The sequence below is a fragment of the Hemibagrus wyckioides genome, linkage group LG13, assembly GCF_019097595.1.
Source record: "Hemibagrus wyckioides isolate EC202008001 linkage group LG13, SWU_Hwy_1.0, whole genome shotgun sequence".
Classification (NCBI taxonomy): domain Eukaryota; kingdom Metazoa; phylum Chordata; class Actinopteri; order Siluriformes; family Bagridae; genus Hemibagrus; species Hemibagrus wyckioides.
The window spans coordinates 16,937,916-16,963,629 of record NC_080722.1 but is presented as its reverse complement, the minus strand read 5'-3'; the positions used below and the strand labels follow the sequence as shown (position 1 = coordinate 16,963,629).

General features: G+C 38.1%; 3 protein-coding genes across 5 annotated transcripts in view; 1 reads left to right on the top strand and 2 right to left on the bottom strand.

The window, feature by feature from the left end:
- Positions 1-9,924, top strand: part of atad1b (ATPase family AAA domain containing 1b) — a 12,478-nt gene extending 2,554 nt beyond the window's left edge. Inside the window, exons 2-10 of one of the 2 annotated variants that reach the window (XM_058407103.1) lie at positions 706-893; positions 2,179-2,277; positions 3,662-3,782; positions 3,888-4,088; positions 4,377-4,483; positions 4,623-4,712; positions 4,808-4,858; positions 4,941-5,068; positions 8,513-9,924. In XM_058407103.1, the coding sequence (XP_058263086.1) occupies positions 720-893; positions 2,179-2,277; positions 3,662-3,782; positions 3,888-4,088; positions 4,377-4,483; positions 4,623-4,712; positions 4,808-4,858; positions 4,941-5,068; positions 8,513-8,633 (1,092 nt within the window). In that variant the 5' untranslated portion in view covers positions 706-719 and the 3' untranslated portion in view covers positions 8,634-9,924. The remainder of the gene's footprint in view (positions 1-705; positions 894-2,178; positions 2,278-3,661; positions 3,783-3,887; positions 4,089-4,376; positions 4,484-4,622; positions 4,713-4,807; positions 4,859-4,940; positions 5,069-8,512) is intronic. The other variant, XM_058407104.1, reaches the window with a different exon arrangement.
- A 563-nt stretch (positions 9,925-10,487) lies between these two features.
- Positions 10,488-17,181, bottom strand: papss2b (3'-phosphoadenosine 5'-phosphosulfate synthase 2b). The gene is made up of 12 exons (XM_058407101.1): positions 17,017-17,181; positions 15,550-15,664; positions 15,164-15,399; positions 14,915-15,053; positions 14,699-14,817; positions 13,779-13,892; positions 13,469-13,580; positions 13,068-13,273; positions 12,808-12,943; positions 11,643-11,911; positions 11,301-11,530; positions 10,488-11,183 (listed from the first exon to the last, which is right to left on the bottom strand). Exons 1-12 carry the CDS (start codon positions 17,041-17,043, stop codon positions 11,045-11,047), a joined length of 1,842 nt encoding a protein of 613 aa, XP_058263084.1. The 5' UTR covers positions 17,044-17,181; the 3' UTR covers positions 10,488-11,044.
- An 813-nt stretch (positions 17,182-17,994) lies between these two features.
- On the bottom strand, positions 17,995-24,491 carry minpp1b (multiple inositol-polyphosphate phosphatase 1b). 2 transcript variants are annotated; one of them, XM_058405553.1, is made up of 6 exons: positions 23,809-23,940; positions 23,402-23,667; positions 22,232-22,426; positions 20,309-20,406; positions 19,595-19,725; positions 17,995-19,133 (listed from the first exon to the last, which is right to left on the bottom strand). In XM_058405553.1, exons 2-6 carry the CDS (start codon positions 23,646-23,648, stop codon positions 18,755-18,757), a joined length of 1,050 nt encoding a protein of 349 aa, XP_058261536.1. In that variant the 5' UTR covers positions 23,649-23,667; positions 23,809-23,940; the 3' UTR covers positions 17,995-18,754. The 2 variants fall into 2 exon arrangements, with proteins under 2 accessions (XP_058261536.1, XP_058261535.1); XM_058405552.1 differs by lacking the exon at positions 23,402-23,667 and having other exon boundaries at positions 23,809-24,491.
- Positions 24,492-25,714: the final 1,223 nt, after the last annotated feature.

The window sequence follows — 25,714 nt, the reverse complement described above, 5'->3', positions numbered from 1 at the left end:
GTTCTGTAGCAGATTATAACAGATGTCAGAGCATGCACCGCTGCAGGAGGCAACGGACCAAAATATCGCCCTCGTGCTGTTTAGATCATTTACCCTCCAAAATATACCCAGAATATCGTGTGTCATGTTTCTGGCTAGAAACATTGACTGTCCAGTGCATAAATACACTTATTTTTTATTTTAAATAGCCACTTTGTGTGATAAAATCACTTGAATTTCTCTTTCAAACATACAATGATAGACCTAAACATTCTGTTTATAGAAAAATTGCACAGTGTGATTGTTTATTACGATCATGTTGTTGACGTTCGGGTGCTGTTGCCACACAGGCCCACCCTGTTCTCGTGTTCATTGAATGCCGTCACAGTAAACATAGCAGATTATATTTTTGATTGAAAAAACAAGGGAATTTTTTGGATTTGTTCAGAATGATTACAATGTAAATGATGGCCCTGTGTATTTGTTTATCTAAAGTAACCACCCAAATTTTGCGTGTGTTACAGATTTGTCACAGCACATTGATGTGGAGTAAATAAGCAGCACTGTTTACTTTGCACGTACTTTTAGTACAGTGTTCTAGAATAATAAGAAGAAGAATAATTGCCGAAGTAATTACCACATACCTATTATTTACAGTCGATGCCACCCATGATTGTGTGTTCTGTGGCATTTTGTCTCTCTGACGCTTCTGAAATGACTCCCCAGGTACTCGTGTGACGATGGTGTTGAAGGACATACCAGCAGAAAACATCACCCGTCCCTTGGGTCGCAATGAGGTTATTGGCTTACTCTTCCGCCTTACGATATTTGGTGCCGTCACCTACTTTACGATAAAGTGGATGGTGGATGCTATCGATCCAACAAGAAAACAAAAAGTAGAAGCACAGAAGCAGGTATTTATTAAAAAAATGAAAGCAGTTCATTAATTCGTTTCTTGGTTGGTCGCTTTGACTTGGTTGGTGGTTTTCAAATTTTGAATCACTTAAAGGGTTTTCATGTATTATTTGCCTGGAACTAGTAGAACTACTTCAGTGTGCCTTGCAATTGCAATATGTAAATCAGCGCTGCAGTAATTATTTGGCTTAACTAATTACTGGCCATTACTACTTCAGAAATGTGGCTTGGCATGAATTCATGATATACAAAGTTTCCGTATTGGTCTCAGCATATTAATATCAGATCTGAGATTTCAAATAGGCCATTGTTCTTGGGTCAAATGTAATTCAGTAGTGAAGCTGTTGGGGGCAGCACACGGTGCAGGTCCAGCACTTTTGCAGCAGCTTAAAAACTGACTGAATGATTTCATTTGCACAAGAGTCTTCGCACTTGGATAATAAGAAGGCGAGCAGACACACTATATTGCCAAAGGTTTTGGGACATCTGCCATGGACATGAATTTAATATGGAGTTGTCCCATCCTTTGCAGCTATAACAGCTTCTAGGAACTCTTCAGGGAAGGCTTTCCACAAGGTTTAGGAGTGTGTTTATGGGAATGTTTGACCATTCCTCTAGAAGCGCATTTGTGAGGTCAGGCTCTGATGCTGGATGAAAAGGCCTGGCTCGCAGTTTCCACTCTAATTTATCACAAAGATTTTCTATCAGGTTGAGGTCAGGACTCTGTGCAGGCCAGTCAAGTTTCTCCACACCAAACTCTTTATGGACCTTGCTTTGTGCATTGGTGTGCAGTCATGTTGGAACAGGACGGGGTCATCCCCAAACTGTTCTCACAAATTTGGGAGCATGAAATTGTCTAAAATGTCTTGGTATGCTGAAGCATTGAGTTCCTTTTACTGGAACTAAGGAGCCAAGCCCAACCCCTGAAAAACAACTCCTTCAATGATTTGGAAGGGGTGTCCCAAAACTTTTGGCAATATAGTGTAAGTTCATTTTACGTGTGCTTTTGTTTGCCATCTTTCTCCTTAATTTGGTCTTTTTCTAATTTTCTCCCACCTGCCTGATTACATTTGTTTTACATGCTATTACTGAAAAATAATATGAATTAAATTAGTTGTATATTTGTCAGTTAATTAAACGTTCTCTTTTTACAGTCCTAATGATCGCTACATATAAGTATTCTGTGTCCTGTTGATATTGCAGATACACAACACTATTGTGCATTAATATTGATCTGGTGAAATGACTTCATTCGATGAATTAAACCTTCCTGCATCCTTTCAGGCAGAGAAACTCATGAAGCAGATTGGAGTGCACAATGTCAAGCTGTCCGAGTATGAGATGAGTATTGCAGCCCATCTGGTGGACCCTTTAAGTATGCAAGTGAGGATGCTGTTTTGTCTCAGTCTGAAGCGTATGTTTTTATTCCCGAGTTTGAGGCATGATGTCCCATGTCCTCAAAGTAGACCCTGTCTTGGTTGATGGATATTAATTGCGAATCAGCAACCTGATTGTCTGCTAAGCAGCTTAATAACGTGCTAATACACACACACATGATTTCTGATTGCTTTTTAGGCCTAGTCCACACGTGCACGGGTATTTTTAAAAACTGGCGGTTTTTTATTTTTGACTATAAACATGATATTTTATTAATTTTCTATTTGAACGATTAAATAAAGTGTACTATGTAATGTTGATGTTTTAATTATATATTTCAGTTTAGCCAATAAGGTTCAGGAGAGTCCTATCCAGTCAGACTTCAGTCTTGATTAGCGGGTTGTTGTAATCGTTCTGCTCGTTAAGTCGGTATCACAAAGTTATTAACTGTTATAATTGTTTGTTATTGTATTAGTTATAACAATGTGCATTTTGGGCTGGTATTTTTTCTTTTTAAATGGGTGGGTTTAAGCTGTAGTTGGGCTGGAAATCTTCAGTCCAATCTAGCAACAAGCCAAAAATCTCCGGTTTCGCTGTCTACACGATAACACTGGAACCGGAGTTTTTAAAAAACTTCACCCTGGCAGGAGTTTTCAAAAATGTTCGGTTTCAGTGACCGGATGCTGCGTTTACGTGTGGACGAACGGCCTAACCGCATAAAAAAAGCTGCGGTTTTAAAAATACCCGCGTTCCTGTGGACAGGTGTCCACAGGAACGCGGGTTTACTTGTCGTAAACCCGTGTGTCGAGTTTACGTGTTGTAACTAAATAAGTGTTGCTTAACCTGACTGAGTAGTTGACACGGCAGCAAACTATTTCGAACGTGAAGTATAGAGTATTTCCGAGAGACTACGGGAATGTTGGATGAGCTAGAACTTTCCCGGCAATAGATACTCGAGAATAAGTGCTGTTATGTTGTTTAAGGAAGGTTGGACAAAGTACTAAATACAGGGGTGCCAATAATTGTGACGCGGTTTTGTTAAAAAAAAAAAAAAAACATTTTTCATGATGGATTCTTTCTTGAAATAAATTTCCTTTGATTAAAGATTAGATTCCTATCATCTTTCCAATGAGATTCAAGTTATTATAGACATGATGTTGTAGTGACAGTGACAGACACCCACCCTTTTTAGGCATGCCAATAATTCTGCAGCAGGCAGTAAATATTAAACATGATCACAACAAATATCCCAGGTAGCTTAAATAAAAATGACTAGGTGATTATTTAATGGTTCAGATAAATCAACATCAACATGAAATAATTAGTGTCTTCTCACAAGCCTGTTTTTATTTAAAGAGAATTATTTTGTATGTTCTTGGTGTGTTCTCAGATTACATGGAGTGATATAGCTGGCCTCGATGACGTTATAACTGAGCTAAAGGACTCCGTCATTCTTCCCATCCAGAAAAGGCATCTGTTCGAAAGGTCAAAGCTGCTTCAGCCTCCCAAAGGTGAGGACATGAACGAACCTGTTTGATTAATGGTGCATAATTACAAGCCATTATCATGCGGCATGCAGAGACAACTGCGTCATCACATAGTTCTGTCCTTACCAGGGGTGCTATTGTACGGGCCTCCGGGCTGTGGAAAAACTCTGATAGCCAAAGCCACAGCAAAAGAGGCAGGTTTCCGGTTCATCAACCTGCAGCCCTCCACTCTGACAGATAAATGGTACGGCGAGTCCCAGAAACTGGCCGCAGCCGTCTTCTCCTTGGCCATCAAGCTCCAACCATCTATCATCTTCATTGATGAAATTGGTAAGCACATACATGGCAAAATAAATGGTCTTTGTAGAAGGAATCATGATGGGTCCTTTTTTTTTTTTACTTAAATCTAGGCAACACGCTGTCTGCATTTCATTTTCTGTATTGGTCTGAGGAAAATCAAACTGCACTTTTTTTAAGGAAATAGCTGTAAAAAACCTCAAAGGAAGTCTGCCCTAGATAACAAAAGAGAACATTAAGACAGTACTCGGGTGTCAAGGATGTAAAAATCACCCCAATGGTACCATACATGCTAAATATTACTTCCCTTTTCTCCCATAGACTCCTTTTTAAGAAACCGCTCCAGCTCAGACCATGAGGCTACAGCCATGATGAAGGCTCAGTTCATGAGCTTATGGGACGGACTAGACACGGATTACAAATGCCAGGTACCGCGAATATGGCTATGCAGTTTTGTGGTGTAGGTTGTTTGAAAGTATTTCAGGTACATACCAAAACAGGCTCTACATGTTTTTAAGAGAAACAGCAAATCAGCTACAAGATGTTTAATTAAAATGATTTGTTCAGGTTATAATTATGGGTGCCACCAACCGCCCTCAGGATCTGGACTCGGCTATCCTGCGCAGAATGCCTACTAGGTTCCACATTAATCAGCCTGTGAGTGTCGACACATTCCCACTATGAACAGGTTTCAGTTTTGAATGAACTAAAAACTGCTGAATTCATTCGATGTTTTATTCCCCCCAATACAGAATATCAAGCAGAGGGAATCGATACTGAGGCTTATCCTGGAGAACGAGAATGTAAGTGTTAAATGTACAGATCGAGCATGAGTCTGGCTGGTGTGCTGGAAATATTCACACTAATCATTTTCCAATTCTGAAGATTGGGGTTGGTGTAAACCTGCATGAAGTAGCAAGAAACACCGATGGCTTCTCAGGAAGTGACCTCAAAGAGATGTGCCGAGATGCGGCTCTGCTGTGTGTACGAGACTTTGTGCATGCCGAAGACGGGTAAGCCTTTTCAGTTTAGGTCATTATATTTTGTTTTTGTGTGTATATAGCTAACATTTACTTATGTAGGTGTCTGATGTTAGGTTTACGGTGGCTGAGAAGTGCAAAACAAATGATTGGAAGAGACATCTGTCACTCAGGATATACACGGAAGTACAGCTTGCTGTGGCAGTAGAGAGTTGATTCGCGTGTATATGAACCCAGCTCTGCTCTTATAGCACTCCTTACATCGTTTAATCTGGAATAGTTTGGTCTTCGAAACATACCTGTGTTCTTTAGGTGTGTTTTTAGAGATCGCAAACTAATCTTTGTGCCATGATACACTAACAGTATAACGTCCTTCCATGTTGAATGAATTCCATTTTCTTATTAAAATAAATGTTTGTTATAGTCTTTAAAAGGTTTAAAGTTGCAAAAAAAATTATTTAAAGTGAACACAGATCTCCACACACATACAAGAAATAAAGTTAGATACACAATTTCCTACTACTTGTATATCTTGAGTGACAGATGTCTCGTCCTATCAGCATTAAGAATTCCGTCCGCAAACTATACCTACCTTTTCCGGCTTGTGTGACCTGACTCGGTTTTATTGCTTTGTTATTTAATGTGTTATTTTGCACTTCACGTCCACCGTATAGTTTCTTTACTCCAGACGTTTTAATTATTTTAAATTAAGTTTTATTAAAGTGAATTAGGAAATTAAGGGTGTTTATACATGCCGTCATGATGTATTCATTGCGAAAATCCTGAAGGTGCCACAAAGAAAACCTACGAGAGTTCATTCAAAGAAAGAAGTCCGAGAAACATTGCTTAGAAATCTATCGTTATTTCATTAAATATACCCAAGGAAAGGACGAAAATAGGGATAAGGGGTATGGATCACAAATACACATAGTTGACAACTTAGAAGAATACAGATAAAGAACAACAAAACCTAATGAGTACAGATGCTTCCAGACAGGAGCAACAGCTGTAAAATCATTACCCAGTTATATGGTACGTGTTAAAACGCTGAGCATAATGACCTCAGTCTAGATTGCATGATGACACGAACAAAAAAAGCAAATAAACCGTAGTGACTTTAAAAGAAAGCTTAAAGTTTATAAGCTTAAAGCTACAAAAGAGGTGTAATAGGGTGCAGATCACATTAGTGTCGGTCAGAAAGAATGAACCTGTCTATCCCTCCAGCTCCTTTGTATTACCTGTCACTGTATTACAATGGAGGTATCTTTTTACATTTGAACATCTCCTTCTCACACCTCAGACAACGGCTAGAGCTTAAAAAAGGACTGGAGATAGGAAAGACCATGAGAAAAATATTTAGGATGGATTGCTAGGATTGCAGATTCTAAAGAAAATAGTGGTTGGTGTATAAAAATGACTCCTCAGTGCCTATAAATTGCAAAAGAGTGAATCTCTCGATCAAAAATCCTATAAGAAGACTTGCACTGTGAACAGAACTGTTTTGTACACTCACTGGAAGAGTCACGAGTATAGTGGTGTTGAAATATTAAAGTTTATCTTGTAAATGTAGTTAGTAAAGTCCCTCTTTTGTAGAGACGCACTGAAACAAACCACTGGTCAGTTGGTCAGACTTGGTGAAATTCAATATTTTAATGAATCATTATCAGGTGTCACTGTAGTATGGCGTGGTTCATTCATTTAAAGCATGTGTAAATCTCCGTTTGTCAGATCACACTGTTCATGTGTACAATAATTTAGCTGCTATTTCTTTATTCTCAATAAACACTCCTATCTGATCACGTAGTTCATCATATGTACTCTTTTTTTTTTTTTTTTTTAATCCTTCATTCTTTGTTATTCTCATTTTTTACACCATAAGGAGATGGATTTAATTTCGTTGTCCTCTGTGCAATGACTATAAAGAATCGTAGCCCTGACACAGTGCAGATAAGAAGCTAGCTTTCACTAGGATCATATAGAGGAATCGAGTACTGTAAATTTCAATCACACACACACACACACACACCCCAGTACTTTGACGGTTTTAAAAAGCACCACTGGTGTAAAGCCAGCTGATGTCAAGACTTTATGTACACTTTAATGGCACATAATTACTTATCAAATTAAAATTGATATTGTCTAGGTACTTTAGCTAGGTGAGTGAAGTTATTCCTTCATGTTAGATCGCCCACATTATTCCCCCTTAAACTTTATTTAGCCAAAATTACACGCAGATGAAGAAGTAACCTCTATGTAAATATAGGGTAACAAATAGTAATGATGTAAAGCAATCTGATCTGTGGCTAGCTGTATTCACGAGGCATGTTTGTTCGGTGCATCAACCCTGTTTTCATAGGACCATACTGTAGAAACAATGTCGGAGGTCAAAATAAAATGAAAAGGAATGGAGACTAGGAACAAAAGACTAAGGAACAAACAGACTTCCAGCATCTTTCTTTTTTCTTTTTTTTTTGTATGGTTTCCCCCCCCCTCTTTTTTTCCCCTCTTTGCTTGGATTTCTGGAAAATGGTGTATGCTGCTGTTGCCATGTAAAACATCTCTTGTATATGGGGGGAATTCTCCAGGATCTTCAGTGTAGATGAAGTATGAGCCTTAGGCCTTTCTTTTCTTCATACTATTGTTTGTTCTGATGAATTATTTAATGTAGTCTTTGTTAAGAAAATGAAAAATACAATCCACTTCTCGGTTAGAAAAATAATATTTATTTCTTTTTATTTTTTGAGATTTAGAGTTATTTATTAGATAACTTACTAATAATAGGAGAATGCTGACTTAATAAGAGACAGCTGAAATAACTGGTTAAGGCTAAATAAGAGACAGCTGAAATAACTGGTTAAGGCTAATAATTTGTAAGAGGAATACGGAAATGTCATTTCAACCATAAAAAAGTTTCTTGACTTGAAAAGTTTCGAGGATTGTCCTTAAAACCATTTCTTCTAAACACTTAAACACAGTTTTCTCATTTTTTGTAACAATAAACTTTAAATCCTCCACATTGTTCTGTGTGCTCTGCTATATAGACAGCTTTTGTTTGTTTGTGGTGTTGCCATAAGGATCAAATGACACTACCTCTGAGATTCTTTAAACAGCTGTATATTCACGTCAAGCAGCTATATGAGAGGATTATGTTAATTATCTGTCATTTGTCTGGCAATTTTTTTTAATATACGTTACATATGACAGGCATAATTCATTCAGAGTGACTTGTGATAGGGAAAAAAAATCCAGCCAGGCAGCATGCAGCAGACCCAGGAATGCCTTCTACAATGTGATTTAAGGGTGTGTGCATTTTTCCAGGAGAGCCAGAATTTGTAATGTCTTGTCTTGAAAGCAGACTTGTTTTGTTCACTAAAACATTTAATTGTTTCTTTATTAGAGTCTGAGTACTAATCCTATAAGGTTGATCTGTTCTAACCTATTTTTATCGAACTAAAATGGTGCCAATTTTGTCAACAGTTCAGAGGAAGACTTCATCCGACCCATCCAGCAGACTGACCTCCAAAAAGCCATTGAAAAGATGAAGAAATCCAAATCAGCAGGAACACCAAGTATGATGATGGATTCAGCTCTGGACTGATTCTGATACTACTGGCCAGGGTGAATTGTTTTTCCCCCAGAAGATCATCATAATAATTTTTGTAGGTTTATCATATAATATGGTTTGCATAAGAAGGTGCTCTAGAAACAGGATGTTTGATCTATCAACTTTTTATTTTTATTATTTTTTTGCAATATGCCTTTTTTCCCCCCCTTTGCTCTGTTCTGTATCATAGTGCCTTTTAGGCATTAGGTTTGCTAAGCACTTGCTGCATGTGATATTAGAATATTTATAAAATTGTACAGAAGCAGGTAACATGTATATAAAGCACCTAGGTCATAATTAATTTCAGTAAATAAAGAAGATAATGTAAGGGAATTGGGATTCCTTTGTAGTACTAAAGAATTACTGGTGTGTTTAGCGAAGTACATTTACAGATGCAGTGGATATGTCCTGGGGAAAAAAGTGCAGGGTTTTTTTTGTGGTGAAAATGAAACCAAGATGTCAGTTGTTATGTGATATCGCAACCAACTAAATTCCTTCTGATGCCCTCTCTTTGTTGACCTGAATTTGCGCTTCGGGCCGTTATCGAGCCGGAAGGTGACATTTTTCCTCTAACGGAGGCATGCAGCTTTTTTTTAAACCACTATACCAACATGCTTCATCAATTTAGCATCTTTCACAATCATGCCCACAAAGTTCTACCTTGGTCTCGTCAGGTCATAACGCATTTTGCCACATAGATTGGGATGATTGTATCTAACTTTTAGCAAATTCGAGGCAGATTTGGATGGTTTTTATTTTCCATGAGAATAAACATGCCCAACTTGTAAAGATTATGAGCGATTGTCAGTTGCAGGGAGTGAGAAGCACGTCACCAGATATAACGTTAATGATGCTGTAAGCCTCTTTGCAGCCTCACTGATACGATTTCGGCTTTAGTCCATTTAGAGTGGACATCCTCTTCATGGTAATGTCACTGTTGTGCTCCACTTGTTGCTAAACGTGTTTAGCACACTATATATAGTATATTCATGCTGATACATTTTAACAATGTGATCCTGTACATGCTTTGGAAGCTGTTTGTATACACGGTTTCAGGAGTCAGACGAAACCATGATGAATTCAAGAAGAAAATCAGCTGATTTGTATGTGGGGTTAATCCGAGTCACTGAATGTGATCGGTTCACTCGGTGCACCGCCACATACCCCATTATAAAAGTCTGGGTGCATTTGTGCAACCAGGTTATCATAAGCTTTTTTCATTTTCTACCAGAAATGTTTTTCACTTGGTTGTTGGTTGCTGTGTCACATTAAAGATCTGACCGGATTTGTTTGTTTACTTTTTTTGTATCACCAAAAAAAAAAAAAAGACGTTTTATCAGGGGTGTGTAAACTCTTTATATCCACAGTGCAGTGCTCTTTGGACTGAAATATAAAGCATGTTTTTGAGCAGTGTACGGAGAAAAGCTGTTGTGAAGTGTAACGTGATATCTTCTCTAGCAATAAATAAGGGTCTACAGACTGTCTGTGTGAAGTAAGCTATCCGTCCTATTTAAAAAAAAAAAAAAAAATTTTTAGTATGTGTGGATCCTGAGTCAGAGAATTTTCTGAATAAGTTACAAGCAAAGCGATGCGTAGGAGTTGTAAGCTCTTTATAGTGTGTATATAATGCTTAGTAAACAATGTATATCGTGTAACCATTTGGACACACACAGGAAAACAATGTTTTGTGTACTACTGGATTTATTGGTAGTATTACCATTAATGGAAAAATGATCAGAGAAGAGATCATACAATAAGGAATAAAGGACATAATTTACACTATGTTCATTTTGTAATAAATATGTTAAGGTTGTTACTTTACCAAGAAAGTATGTTTTGTCTTTCACATGGATCCCAAAGCACTCTGAATATCCTCATTAGACTCCGACATCACTTTGAGTTAGTTTTGCATAGATTTTGTTTACTTTAGGCAATTTAAGGATATGTTAATGTGAGTACAGCTAATATACTGTTTTGTTTTTTTTCTGAGGTATAATCTGTTTTCATTAAGCTGAAGTGTATATCAAGTGTATATCAGGTGTAATAATTTGATCAAGTCTAGCAACCTAAACTGATTTTAAATGTACATATACAATAAAAAGGTAATGATTCCATGTCAGGAAAATTTTCAAAAATCTCATGTCTTCACTTCACTGTGATGGAAATTTTTTTTTTCCTCTGTGTGTAATGAAACACTGACAGAAATGCTGAGACGCAAAACCTTCACAATTTGTTTTCCACAGACTCTACAGAAACGTTCATTTTTTAAATAATCTGTTTAAAAAATATTGTACAGAAGAAATACAAAATCATTTTGAGTTAAGACTTGTATTATAAATATATTGACTAAAACCCTATAATTTATAAAAATGAATAGATAGCATTTATCTGTTGCCAATGTACAGTTAATCTTTTTGGAGGGAGCTATAATACTCAGTGAGGACCTTCCATGCCTTGGGTGCCATGAAACCATCTGGAGGATTCTCTCCACTGCGAGCCAGTTTCCTCATTTTGGTTCCAGAGATGAACTCAAAGTCGCTATGCCTGAAAAGGATCAACACACCATAGTTTTAGTCATCCATTTCCAGGAAGTGCGATTTTTTTTTGGTAACATCTACTATTGACATTTTAAAAATTCTAATCTTCTGAAAAGCCACTAACCGGTCTTTGTCATAGAAGTCCATTGCTTTCTTCTCTTTATTGTAAGCAGCAACTCTGAATGGAATGATTTCAACAGAAGTGAGGCCCGGTGCCATGGTCAGCACTTTGCCACCATGTGTGGGTTCATATAAGTCCTGTTTAGTCTCTGGGTGGGGCATGCCTGCTGGGTCACGGCCCACAATGTAAAAGTTGGAACCAGCAATCATTCTGGCCCTGCAGTGCCATTGTACCTGTAGAGATACACACACACACTCTAACAGCCTTTGGCTAATAATCAGACTCTTTCAAGCAACTGTCTAGTAAAATCTGTGTCAACGTTCATCATTATTATAGTGAGCTCACCTCCGTGGGACCAGCATACATCATGGGCGATGGGAAGATGGCTACGATGGTGTTGGCAGGATCCAGGACACCATCCTCAAGAACAGCAGCATGCTGCTTCATGCGCCAATCCAGCGGCACATCATCCTCTTTGGTCCAGCCACCCAGTGGGTGCAACAGCAGCACGGGCTTCTTGTAGCCGCGATCCAGCAGCCTCTTCCTGGTGTCCTGCATCAGGAGCGCGTGGCCGTTGTGCACTGGGTTGCGTAGCTGGAAGGCAAAGATTGCGTCTGCAAGAAAGGGAGATGTGGTTTACATTTGGGAGATGCTAATCACCACAATTCAAAATCTGTGTGATACATAGAGGTTCTGAGAACACCCAGAACCTCCTGAAATGTTTACTGATGGAACTGATAGTTTAATTACAGTGTACAGACAGGAAGTATTACAGCCTAGCTGATCTAAGGTTGCAGCCTTCTTTTGTCCACAGAACAGCATGTGAATAACTATTGTTGAGCGTTTGAATTTCCAGCTTCATTGTTTATGCTGCTCTGAGAAAATCTTTGCCAGGTAGCACTAGCTATTATAATAATTAATGTAATTAATAATTAATGTAAAATATTTATAAATAAATATTTGGTTGCTATGAAGAATGCTCCATTTGAATGCCACTGATATATACATGACCTCTGCCATTTAAACACCTGCAGAATTCATGTTCAGTGGGTTATACATAAATGGAGAACAAAACCTGTTGGTAGAGTCAAACATTTCTGGTAACACTCCTGATACATAGAGGAATATCTTATTCAACCTAACTTTAGCAGTGTTAAAGCGTGCCAAGCTTGTCAGTTGCCAATAAAGTCAAACGAGACCACATACGAACAATATGGCTCACAATAAAATGGTAATGCTTTACACTTTATTGTATGTTTGCGTTAATATCTAACTATGTCTAAGGTTACAAGCTACATCTACACACCAACTGTACATGTAGTACAAAGAGATCAGAGTTTCAAACTGTACTTTTTTCCTCAAGGCTTATTCATAAGCTATTATCACTACACCTTACAATTACTATAGTATTAATTAACACAAGATTCAAATGGACTAATTGCAGCAACAACCCTAATTAAACCTATTGTAAATCTTATTAATGGCTATTTAAAAAATCGTCTTGTATTACCTGCTCTCATTTTCTTAAACTTTTGTTTGAGCTCCTTCGGAGTGAGGCGGTATTGGTCTAGACCATCATTCCATTTGATTCGCTCCAACACCTCCAAGTCTCCACCAGCCAACCATTCACCACTTTCCATAACCATCTAAGAATGAAGCCAGGTTGTAAATCTTGCAGTAAAAGAACTGATACAAAACAGTCCACAGCGATACAAGATGGCATGGCATGATTACGAATTAGGAAATGAGCGTATATGAATGTTGTCAGACCTTGATGTAAGGGTGCTGGATGCATGTAGTGCCCCACTGTCTGGCACAGCGTTCCTCTTTACGGTGCTCGTAAAACTCAGGGTTCCTCATTATGGCCACTCTGCGACCTTTATATACCAGGGCAAAAGCAGCACAACCATCCAACCTGTCTTTGTCTTCCTTGGACACTGGTAGGACAATTGGTACAGAAAGGTTGATGGTGCCACCTAGAAGTGAAAAAAAATGAGAACATTTAAAAGCATTATTCTTGACAAGTACAATTCTACTACTTTACTAAGATTGCAAAAAAAAAGAAGAAATTGCTGATTGTTGTGCAATACACAAGAGTTAGATTTTCTGTAACAGAATCTGGTGCTGGTGTTAAAAGAGAGGGATTTTTCCTTGTTGTTCAGTGTCTTTACCATCGAGTAGACTGCCAAAGTGAAGGACCTGCAGGAACTCCCTTTCCCTCATAAAGCCTTTCAGAGGAGTAGCCCAGCCTTCAGCCAACACTTGAACCCACTGAAGATCCAACTAATGCAACAGAAACCAAGATTCAGATGACTGTTTCTGCTTAAAATGTATTACATAATTGCGAGCCATTTCATAAATGTAACAGCTGTATATGACTAGGAATAAACTGAGTCATCTCAGGATGTAATGACGGTTTGTACGTCACATTAGCGTGGCAGAGTAAATGTCTATATTGTGTGTAGGTTAGTGTTGCATTACCTTGGTGATGTTTACAGTTGGAAGTGTGTTGGCATCACTCCGTGCCAAATCCATCTTGTTTTCAGGGACAAACAGCTCATTGACCTCCTCTGTCAGACCACTTGGCACAATTTCCTGCAAGCAAAGAAGACCATTTGCATCATCTCCTAAATCCTAATACTGCCCTGAAAACAAAAATGACAAAATCGACCAACGCTGAGTCTCTTTAAAACCACAGCGGGGCCCAAAACTAGGGAAGCACTAGGGAAAATGCTTCTGCTTGGCATTTTGTTTCAGGGTTTCATTACAAATTATATCAGCAGCAGTCGCTTGTGAAGACATTTATATGTATTGCAGAATTTCTTAGTATTTCGTATTTCCCCTTTTACACTTAATGACGCTGCACTCACGGATGTTTGTGTAAAATCTGATGATCAATGTTAAAGCAAATCCATCTGCTTTCCGCAGGAACCCATGCTTCAATCGAAGGAATAAAACTCACAGGATATAATATGATCTATATCACAAATTTGCTTACCTTTAAATAGTGACTTAGAAATAAATAAATAAATAAATAAATAAATAAATAAATAAATAAATAAATAAATAAATAAATAGTTTTATAATTTTCAAAACAAAAACAAAACATACATATTAGCTATTCTGTGTTTTTTTGTTTGTTTGTTCGGTTTAGAATTCTCAAAGTTCTAAAACTTTCTTTTTATGAACAGTTATAAATTGAAAAAAATAATAAAATAATTATAAATCAATGTGGTCTCAGACTTTTGGACCCCAATGTAAATTTTTTGAGCCATGGTTCTCAAAGTGAGCATAATATATGAATAGTTTTATTATGTTCATGAAATAAATCTGAACTGAGGGACTACTATTGAATTTTTTTGGAGATTTTACAGTTTCCAGTAGAACATGTACTTCCTTACCTGGTCTTTAAGGAGATCTACCACTTGCTGAATGCACTCATTCACTGTGAGCTCTCCCGTTTTCAGTACAAGCTCTGGGGAATCTGGCTTCTCGTACTCAGAATCAATCCCTGTGAAGCCTAAAAAGTAATAGGGCCAGTGTATGGAGTTAAACCACATATTTAAATAGTTTCCAAACCATCCAATTACATGCAGCAAAGTCTGGTCAATATGTACCTTTAATCTCTCCAGCACGGGCCTTTTTATAAAGCCCTTTGACATCCCTGCTTTCACACACCTCCAGTGGTGCATTCACAAACACCTCAAAGAACTTCAGGTTTGAAACCTCATGGATCTTCCTTGCTTCATTTCGGTCCTTCGGTCACCACAGGAAAAAAAAGAAGAAGAGTGTTTTGAGTACAATTTTGCCAGATGTTCACTAAGCTGCATAAGCACTGAATCCTTCCATGTTTAGGTGCACCATACCCGTGTAAAAGGAGAGATGAAGCTAGTGATGCAAACCAAACCAGCATCAGCAAACAGCTTGGCCACCTCTGCAATACGGCGGATGTTTTCTTCTCTGTCTGCTGTGGTGAAACCCAGATTCTTGTTCAGGCCATGCCGAATGTTGTCACCATCAAGAGAATAGCACGGAATGCCATGGGAAACTAGATATTCCTCCAGAGCAAAACCGACAGTCGTCTTCCCTGCACCAGACAATCCTGGATGGAGATAAACAACTCACTGAGACTGAACTTTTCACAGACATTATAATGAATGATGATCCCAATTCGAACTGGATTTAAGCATAGCAACTCGTGTTGTACATTAAAATGATGTTTTTCTTTTAACTGATTATAAACTGATCAAACCTGTCAGCCACACAGTGCAACCTCGAAATCCACCTCTGGTTCCCACAACTTGGCCTCGTTTGCTCCTGCTTACATGGTGTGCCTGGTAAACAACGTTGGTTGCCCTTTGAAGAGCCTAATCATCAAATTATAGGAGTTAAACAGTATCCTATTCTACCTGCTGGTGAAAACTTAAAAACTTAAAAACCATCATCTGTAACTTGAGGACACCAAACAATTTAATAGATTACCAACATCATGAGGTTAAAGGTGTTTTGGCACTGTCTTTGGCTTTGTCATGTGAACTTAGATCCACAAATGCTACACTTTTATAAAGCTATAAGGGATTGTTCAGTAGTACATGAGGCAGCAGCCACCCTCCTGAATTCTGAATGACCTGAAAGCCGGCTGCTTCATTTCACCGGCATCTCCACAACGTTCATTTATTTAGTGTTGGAATGTTAAAAAGAGCAGGAGAGGGAGGAGGGAGAGAAAGAAAGAAAACGAGAGAGAGAGAGAGAGAGAGAGAGAGAGAGAGAGAGAGGTGGAAGACTTAGTGGGAGGGGTGGACTTGGGGAAACAAACAGCACTATTCATGCAGGCCAGTGGACTGGAGAGGTGGCCAGGCTGGAACACAGCCACACTTCTCTCAGCCGTTCACCCACCCAGGCAGGTCCAATGTACATCAGGGCCTCCTTTGACTGCCATAAACAGTGAGCTACTTTTTCTGTCACAGTAAAACTTGTCTTTTCATACACAACCCTGACTGCAACTGGATCATGTAAGTAGATGAAAGGTGGTTTATCAGCATCGGAATGTCTGAAAGATACAATCTGATCTTGGACATGGGCTTGCTTGCTTGCTTGCTTGCTTGCTTTATTTATTTATTTATTTATTAATTAATTAATTAATAAATGGTAGACAGCTGATCGCAGTGATTTTAACATTTTCATCCCAAAAAAATGACTGAATAGGGGGGAAAAACTGAGGACAATAAAATGCATCACGTAATCATAGGCAAACAAAGAAGTTTCTCTGAATGATGCAGAAGTCATTCAGTAGTAGATTTTTACCAAGAGCAAAAAGAACAAAACAAATACAATTTCGACATGACTAAATCACAAAAACTGATCTATGTAAAAAAAAATAATAATAATTAAATAAATAAATAAATAAAAAACATGAGAATAACTCTGAGCAAAAAAGAATTTGCCCGGAATTCTAGTTCCTCCTTATTAAGACGATCATCCTGGCCAAAGGACATTTCATCTCGCCTCTGTGTCCAGATCTGCCCCGTACAGTTACACAAGAGAAAACTGACCGGAAACGCAACAACTGACTCTTTTTGGTCCAAATTTACTCAGCAAGAAACTTTTTAATGGACACTGCCCCCCTTCACCCCTGTATCAGACTCGGTCGTGTTTACCTAACTGAGATTTTACAGCATGAATGCAACAATAGGTTTAATATCCCAAACACTGTACTTACCGTTTTAAGCTTTTTGGTGTCGGACATGATCGATGGCAACTGCTTGATCGATGGGTTTCAGTGTAGAATGAAACCAGTGAAGATCGGGGGACGAGTTAAATAGGAGTAAGTGGAGGAGAGGAGAAACCCTTGGACACGTAGCACATACAACTTTCTTCCTGAAATTCCTCCTCCCGCGTATCACAACTCGGAGCAGCCACGAGGGGGGCGTGGCTCAGGCCGGTATTTGCATGCAAGCCGTGTAATTGGATGTTATTCGATACGGGGGCGTGGTGTATGACTGGAGGATTGCTCAGGGCAGTATTCACAAAAGCTTTGCTATGCAAAAGTGGAATTCCAATTAAGCTTGAAACTTGAAAAGGAATATTTTTTGGGGGGGAAATAATGTGATAAAGAAGTAAGAAATAATAAAAGAAATAAATCTGTCTACCTGTCTATATGTTCTAGCAAACCCTGCCCCCAGAGGTACAAGTGCTTAGATCCTACTTACAAATCTTATACTTTTCTATGATGCTAAAAATTGTTGAACGAAATGCTTAAAAGGCATTCTTGTTTTCCTTATGTCACTACTACAAGGCCAATAATTTAATATGTACCTAAACAAAAAGTAAAAATCTGCCCCAGGTAGGTAAATTGTAATCTTGACAGATCATAGTTCAACACTGTTGAGCATTTTGCTTGTTCATACACACGCAAGCACAAATTATTGGACACATGCCAAGGAGGTGTGTTATGGAAGTTGTCCAACAGCGTTGAACGGTCAGCAATGATGGTATCTGGGCTGCCGGGGAATATGTACACAGGTAGGATTTGACCTAGGTAGGGTTTCCAGTTGAAATTCTTTTAGGTTCACTTTCTTTCAGTAGCTACTTTAACCTCAGGGGTCAGGGTCTGGGAATCTAGGGGGGTGGATCTGGGAGCATTTGATGGGATGCAGGGCGACACACACACACACACACACACACACACACACTCCTTCACTCCCAGTTTATTTTAGTCAAATCACTTGCATGACAATAACCCAAGCCTAAGCTTTAATCTGTGACTCTACCTACTGCGCCACTGTACCATGTATGAAAAGTCTGGTTTTAGTACATTCGATTAACCTTTTTATATTCTTGTCATGATTAAGAATCCAAATAATTGCATGTACAATTCACTGATTCCGTGTTTTTTCTGTGAACTATAGGTATAATCATGATACACTCTCGAAAAAGCATTTCAAGAAATGTAAACTATCTACACTGCATATATACAAAATGTATTTAGCAAACCAAATTCTTTGATAAATGCTTACATTTGCAAAACAAACTCATTTGTTGGATATTTGTTGTTAGTAAGATGTCTAACCCTGATTGTTAAGAGAATGTTGACACGGCTATCATCAGTGTACACATTAACACAACAGGTTATGTCCGTGTAAATCAAACAGAGACAGCAAACAAGCTTCCTTTGAATGTGCACACTTTAAATAAAAAATACGCATTTTTATTTGAAAAAGGCTTCATTTTCAGTAAAAATGTTTTTGGTACCTAGCAGTCACACAGTCACTTAATCAGTTTTGGCTTCTTTCAATAAAATTTCCAACTAAAGAAACAAAAAAAAGTCTTAAACCATAAATAAACTGCATTTTTGGTCACCAGTAAAATCAAACATATTTGGTTAACCTTCTCACCCGTATTTCAACCAATAAAAATGACTCTCACCCTTACCCTCAGCCCAGTCTATCTTATCTACATCACAGCTCAGTGTTCTTGACTTTATCTTTAGGCAATTCACATTCTTTCTCAAAATCACAGCCTCCCAGGAGGTCAGAGTAGTGGCTCCTGACTGTAGCATACAGTGGAGCAGGGTCACTTATGTTTGGAAAAGTCATCAGTTTCTCATTGAGGAAGAACTGGAGCCTGAGTCCATCTGTGCACTCATACAGGACAAAGAGCAGGTTTGCGCTGTAAGGCACTATTTGACCGCTGCGGAACTTGCGGCTGTGCTGCATTGGGAAGTTAGTGGCTGTTAGTGGTGTTTGGTCTCTGAAGAAACCCATCAGAGACAACAGAGGCAGTAGAGTCTCACCATGGCCCACCTGGATGGTAACCGCCTTAGTGACCTCTCCGAACCTGAATAATGGTAATTAAAGAGATTCATACATCTTGCCTAAAATCAAAAGCGAAGAGTCGAGACTAGATTCTGTTTTTAGATTTATTAGGTGAAGAAAATCAATGGCATTTCAAAGAAGTGTTATGAATGTTAGGAATAGACAGTACAAACAACTCCTACGTTAGCTGATACTATTGTAAATATATCTACAGTACAATATAAACATGATTATGTGACATATATAAACACATGACATGAATGAGTCACACATCATAAAAAATAATTAACAGTAAACAGTAGCATTTAAGTCATCGGTAATAGTCTAAAAATCTTCAGCACGTTCTCAAACTGGTCTGATCAGCTGAGCACAACAATGACCACTGCTTAACAAAAACCTTATAAATACTCAAAAGACATTACTTAATATCATAGTCTTCATACATTTAATAAAAAATCGAAAAGAAAAATAAATCCTGCCTACCTGAAGTCATAGGACGCCTGGTCGAGTCGCTTGAAGAGGTCATGAAAGAGGACACAGCTCGATTTGCGGTTGATATCATGGCCATATCCCCTTTTCCAATACTGCTTCAGATCACTTTTGTATTCGAGGACCTGAATAACAAGCACAGAACAAGTCTGTCATACCAGTGGTGTAGCCTGTAATTAATTTAATTTAGAAAATAGGTTAAAGAAAACTGTATAATTATTAAGCTCTGTCAGTGTGATTCATTTTACCTGTCAGACAGTAGTAGAAGCTCAGCCAATTTTTAAACAAACTGAAATGGCATTTTCCCCATGAATGACGTTTTTCTACCACTGAATACGCGTAATATGCCTCTGGTGTATACTCTACCCTTATACATAATATATATATGCTTTAAGCTGAGACTTTGAGCAGTTTTTAAACAGCGACTGTCATTTTGAATAAATGAAGCAGAGGCAATGATTGATTGAGGCGACAATAACAAGCAGAAACCCCCTGAGACAACATAATAAATGCAGAAGAAACCAACGGTACTGGGGGAAAATAACCTGATCCTTTTCCTTAACAAATATATGCTGTTGAATGTTTGTTAAAGGACACTCACTGGTAGTCGTACCACCTTGATACAACATTGTTTTGAATGACTCAAAACTCAACTCACTGATTAATGAACAACAAGATTGTAAGAAAGTAAGAGTTTAAGATTCATGCCTGGGCGTCCGATTCGTCCAGCAGATTACACCATGGAGAATTCCTAGACTTGATCGCAAACTCATAGGCGCACAGGAAGAAAGCGGCTTCAACCAAATCTGTGGAGAAAAAGACAAAGGAGAAGTTAGTAGTTTTTCTCCTAAAGTCAGGCAGTTACAAACAGAGCAGTACGATACGTCAGTTCTCCATCTTTACTGCATTGTTTGCTAGTGTCATATGGATAGTATAAAAACACCACAACAACCAAACAAACTCTACAATGCTTTATTATGCTGAATTCACATCCTCCACATAAGCTTATTTATACTTTGGCAAAGACACACATAAATATATTTGCCGAGAATAGAATTAAGGGTAATTACAGCTCACTGAGATGAATATCTATATAGCACAAAGTGTCTTGAACTTTTCCCTTCATATTTCAAAAATTAACCTCTGATTAGAAAGCTTTTAAAAGCATACCCCTCTTCTTGGCATGCTTGGGTCATTATTGATAAATACTACCAAGTCTGTAAATCAGATGCTTTTGAAATATTTCTCTTTTCTGAAGTGTGATTAAATGACAGAATACTTGTTACTAATACTATTCTAGTAATATATTGGTTATTATATTATTATTATAGTATGAGGTTATATTATTATAATATTGATAGACTGTATTAAGCAGCTGGTTATTGGATAATGTTTTAGTCGGGTTTTATTGACTCTAGTGCATTAAATCAGGATATAATTTTGGTCAGTCCGTTGCTGTGTAAATTTACTCAAAGGCGTTCCCCGAACTAATGCTGTTTCTTTAAGCTAATCATGAAGACACTTCTTATGCAAGAGTTTTCTACATCATTTAAAAAGAAGAACAGTCATCTGTGCGCTTTATTTACAGTATAGGTGTCTCCTCATCCTGTTGCAAAAGGGAGAAAGTTTTTGGAAACAGGAAGGGAGGAAAAGGAAGTTGCATATTATAATTTAAACATACAAAGGATTTTCTCAGTAAATAGTGGTTGTACAAAGCTTATTATTAATGCATATCTCTTGTGACTTTTTAATAAATCTAGCGCCAATTTGGGGAATTATTTTCTCAAATTTCAGACTTCCTGGCATTCTGTCAATCTCACTTCAGCAGAATGTTAAGTAAATGCTAAATATATGTCTAAACAAGCAGACAAAACTTGGGTGAAAGTAAACTGCTATTTTAAATCGCAAGTCCGTCCAATAAACGGTAAATCCTGATATGAGAGTTAAATTTTTTATATAGCTTGGGAAATATCTATATAATGACAGCACACTTTCTTTGTTACACCCTATAATGACAAAATTATCTAGCTGGCATATATTACCGGCTAAATAATAATTATGTAATTACATGTAATCACTGTTTTGTGCATTAAATGTAATTTATCTCCTTTAATATATCTTTATATAAGTTATTGCTGTAGCAGATTGGGAACATTTTCCAATTTCACAGATACAGACACTTAAATCAGGAATAAGTGAAATGAAGAACTGAGATACCAGATGAGTCCTGCTTATTATCATGTAAGGATGTATGCTATGTAATTAAAGTGGTGTTGAATATGCTCTAGCAATAAACCGGCATTTCAAATAAATATGATCTGAGAGATCCTGGCTCCTGCAGAAAACACGGTTGCGTAGCAGTTCTGTCTTTGTTTGCTTTTCACCAGATGCTAGCATTACAGCTCCTGTTGGTTGCCGTTAGATAAGTGGTGTAGCAGTTCTGTTGTTCTGAGAATGTTATTTAAAGATGTTGACACTACCAGAACTTTGTCACTGGCCACCTTTAGATGTACTGGCACTAAATCAGCACATCACATCAGGTTAGCAACTCATACAATGCATGATTATCGACCGTGACAGCAAAATCAGGCAAAACCATACAGATTATAGTGAGACCAGGCAAAATTGTACCTGGTGTTATCTGACTGTGAGGAATCTGTAAGCGACTGGCCATCCGCCTGCAGACTTCATCCATCTCCAGAGATGCCTTGAAGAGTTTGACCTCCTTCAAGGCGGTCTTGTTGTTCTCAATGCCTTCAACGAATCTTTTGCACTTGTCGAAGAATCGCATGAGGGAGTCATTCACGTAGTGTCTGAAACCCACATCTACAACAATAAAGATGGGAATTGGCTGACACCATGAACAGAAAGCAAAAGATGAAACCTACTACAGCAGTGAAGCATTTAGACCTGGTAATGAGGGTGCTGGTATGCAACCAAAAACCACAATATTACTATCATACATAATACTAGAACACAAAATACTACAATAAATATTACTGAAACAAGTCGCTTCTTATGGTTATTAATGACATTTCATGTTCTCCATATGGGCTGATCACAATTTAAAGGATCCTAATGGTTTAACTGTTAATGTGTGATTCAAGACATGGGTGAAGTTCTTTTCTAGTAAGATTTAAAAATCCTACAAGCATCTGCTCATCTCTGATGGTTACACTTGGGAATGAGTGATTTATTAGTACTCTACTAAAAGTGATAGTGTTGTGCAATAGCTGAAAAGAAAAAGGAAAGACTTGATTCAGAGTGTGATTCAGAAACAAGTGTTAGAAACGACTTGCTCAACGTACTTGCTCATAGCTTAATATATCTTTCAATTTTTCTACTGGTTTCCCACCCATATCCTCAGTGTACCACATGGGCTGTTTATTTTTTTTTAAAGCCAGTAAGCCACTGGTTGGTGTAAGATATCACCTCATCACACAGGCAATGGGTCTTTTTAATGTTCCTTGTTATGGTTCATGCTTATGTAGAAGGGGACAAGCTGAATATGTTGTATCTGTGACATTTTATTTTGTGCATTTTCTTTTAAATACTGGACACATAAACGGTAAAAAAACAATTAAAATGAGATGGAATCAATTCTGACACACTTCTGCCATCTTTGCTCCTCTCACAATTCACACGAACCGGATTCATGCTATTTCTTCACCATTGAATTTCTGTGACTCACTATCTGCTGCTGTAAACGCTCATCCATGTAGACTTTAAAGACTTCCAGAAAACAGTTAAAGTCTCACTTCTTTTTCAGTGGATAATCTCATATAAATGTTTGATTTCTACCTTTCAGAAGAACTGCTGCTGTGAAATATGACCTCCATACTGTACGTCCTTTCGCCACACTGTCCTGTTTGACTTTACAGCATGCAATTTTGAATAAATAACAATTTATAGTCCAACTATCTGGTGTTACCCAGAAGACGGGTTCTCTGTTGAGTCTGTTTATAATGTTTCTCCCTCGTGACGTCTCATGGAGTTTTTCCTTGCTACTGACCGCATCTGGATTTCTGTAAATCTGTTTTGTGTCCATGCTTACTGTTGAAAGATCTCTAAAAATGAACAGAATTGTTTCACTAGGATGTGGGGCAGTATTTACATTTTTTTGTTTAATGCAGTATAGATAATTATCCTTTTTTTTTTTATTGTGGAGCTGATAAGTTGAAGAAAAATGAGATGCTGATGTGTTTTACCTCCTGCACCCCACTGTTTGAGGAGTCCCTCTTGGAAAGCCTGGATGCTGTCCACACACCTGTGTTTGGAGCTGGTTATAAACTCCATGCGCTCTCTGCGGAGGTTTTCCTCTGAAATCAGGGACGGAAACGACTTGCTCAACCTCACGGCCAAATGCCTCAGGTCATCTTTCCCCTTCTCTACTAGTTTGCCGTCCATGTCCTCAGTGTACCACATGGGCCATTTCTTTTTAATGTCCCTGAGCCACTGGTCAGGGGCGGACGCCTCAGTCATCACTAAATCATACAGGCGGTGGATCTTTTTAATGTTTTTGGTTGTAGGGAAGCGCGTGCCGTGTCTGATCAACGCAACTAAGTGCACTGACCGGCAGTCGGCGGCTGGGGGACTGACCGCAGATTTATTCACGAATAAAATATCGTCTATTAAATGTGGGTTCACTTCCTCATAGCGACCTTTGGTTCCAAAGTACACAGCAATGGCTGGGATGCTTGAGCTTGTGAGCTTACAATAAGAAACCCGAGCCATGATTACACACAAACAAGCAAGGACAAAATGTCTGTTTCTGCACGCTGCAGATTTCATCTTTAAAGCGATACCTGATCGATATGCAGCAAGCCGCATATTCCGGGACGCCGACTGCCTCGAGTTATTATTGCTTTATTTCCTACTCGTATTCCGAAGAACCCCTGCTGATTGGGTGATTGCCCACACTCCTACACTTTCAATAGGTGGACTGCTGGCGAGTGAGAAAAAAAAACAACCAATCACAGAGCAGGAGGTGGGATTTCTTCAGTAAAAATGTTTTCCGGGTTAGAATACGATTGTCTTTTTGATCAGTGAATATGATCTTTTTATAGTTGTTGTAAACAAATAAAATAATCACTTATATTTGCGTGTAAATTATTAATTGATAGATAAGATTGCAGTTAAACGTGCAATAATGTAAGCTTAACTGAATTACATAAACATGAATACTAGTATTTTCACTAGATGGCAGTAATGACACTTACTTTCAAAATGAAATCACATGTCTAGAATTTACATATAGAAAGAGAGAGCAAAAAATATTCCCAGTGGTTTCTGGGTGGAAATCTATCTATCTATCTATCTATCTATCTATCTATCTATCTATCTATCTATCTATCTATCTATCTATCTATGCTATATTGCCAAAAGTTTTGGAACACCGCTCCAAATCATTGAATTCAGGGGTTGGGCTTGGGCCCTTAGTTCCAGTGAAAGGAGCTTCAGCATACCAAGACATTTTGGACAATTTCATGCTCCTATCTTTGTGGGAACAATTTGGGGATGACCCCTTCCTGTTCCAACATGACTGCACACCAGTGCACAAAGCAAGGTCCATAAAGACATGGATGAGTGAGTTTGGTGTGGAGGAACTTGACAGAGTCCTGACCTCAACCTGATAGAACACCTTTGGGATGAATTAGAGCAGAGAATTTTAGGGAATTTTATTTTATTAAACTAATTTTATTTTTGTTTTGTTTGTTTTTTTCAGTTTTAATAACAAATTGTCCAGTCATATCAATTTTTTAAATTGCTAATTCAGGTTGCAATGAACAAACCTGCTCCTTATAATATTTATAATATTTGCATTAGTATTGTGAAACAGAGGGCATTCAAGAACTAACCCTAAGAAAAAAATGCAATAAATATTAATTTTCTATCAACAGACGTACACATGTGAGAAGATTCAATATCAGCATGTCTACAGATTCAACTTTTTTTTGTCCAGAAATGATGCTTAACCTTGTATTCACCAAGAAGATGGTGAAATGTTGGTTTGTTTTTTCTGCACTCGATGTCTAAATACTTCACAACACGGTTTCCAAGGCTACCACACAGCTGTGTTCACACCAGTTTACAATCAGTTTTAAATTTACATTC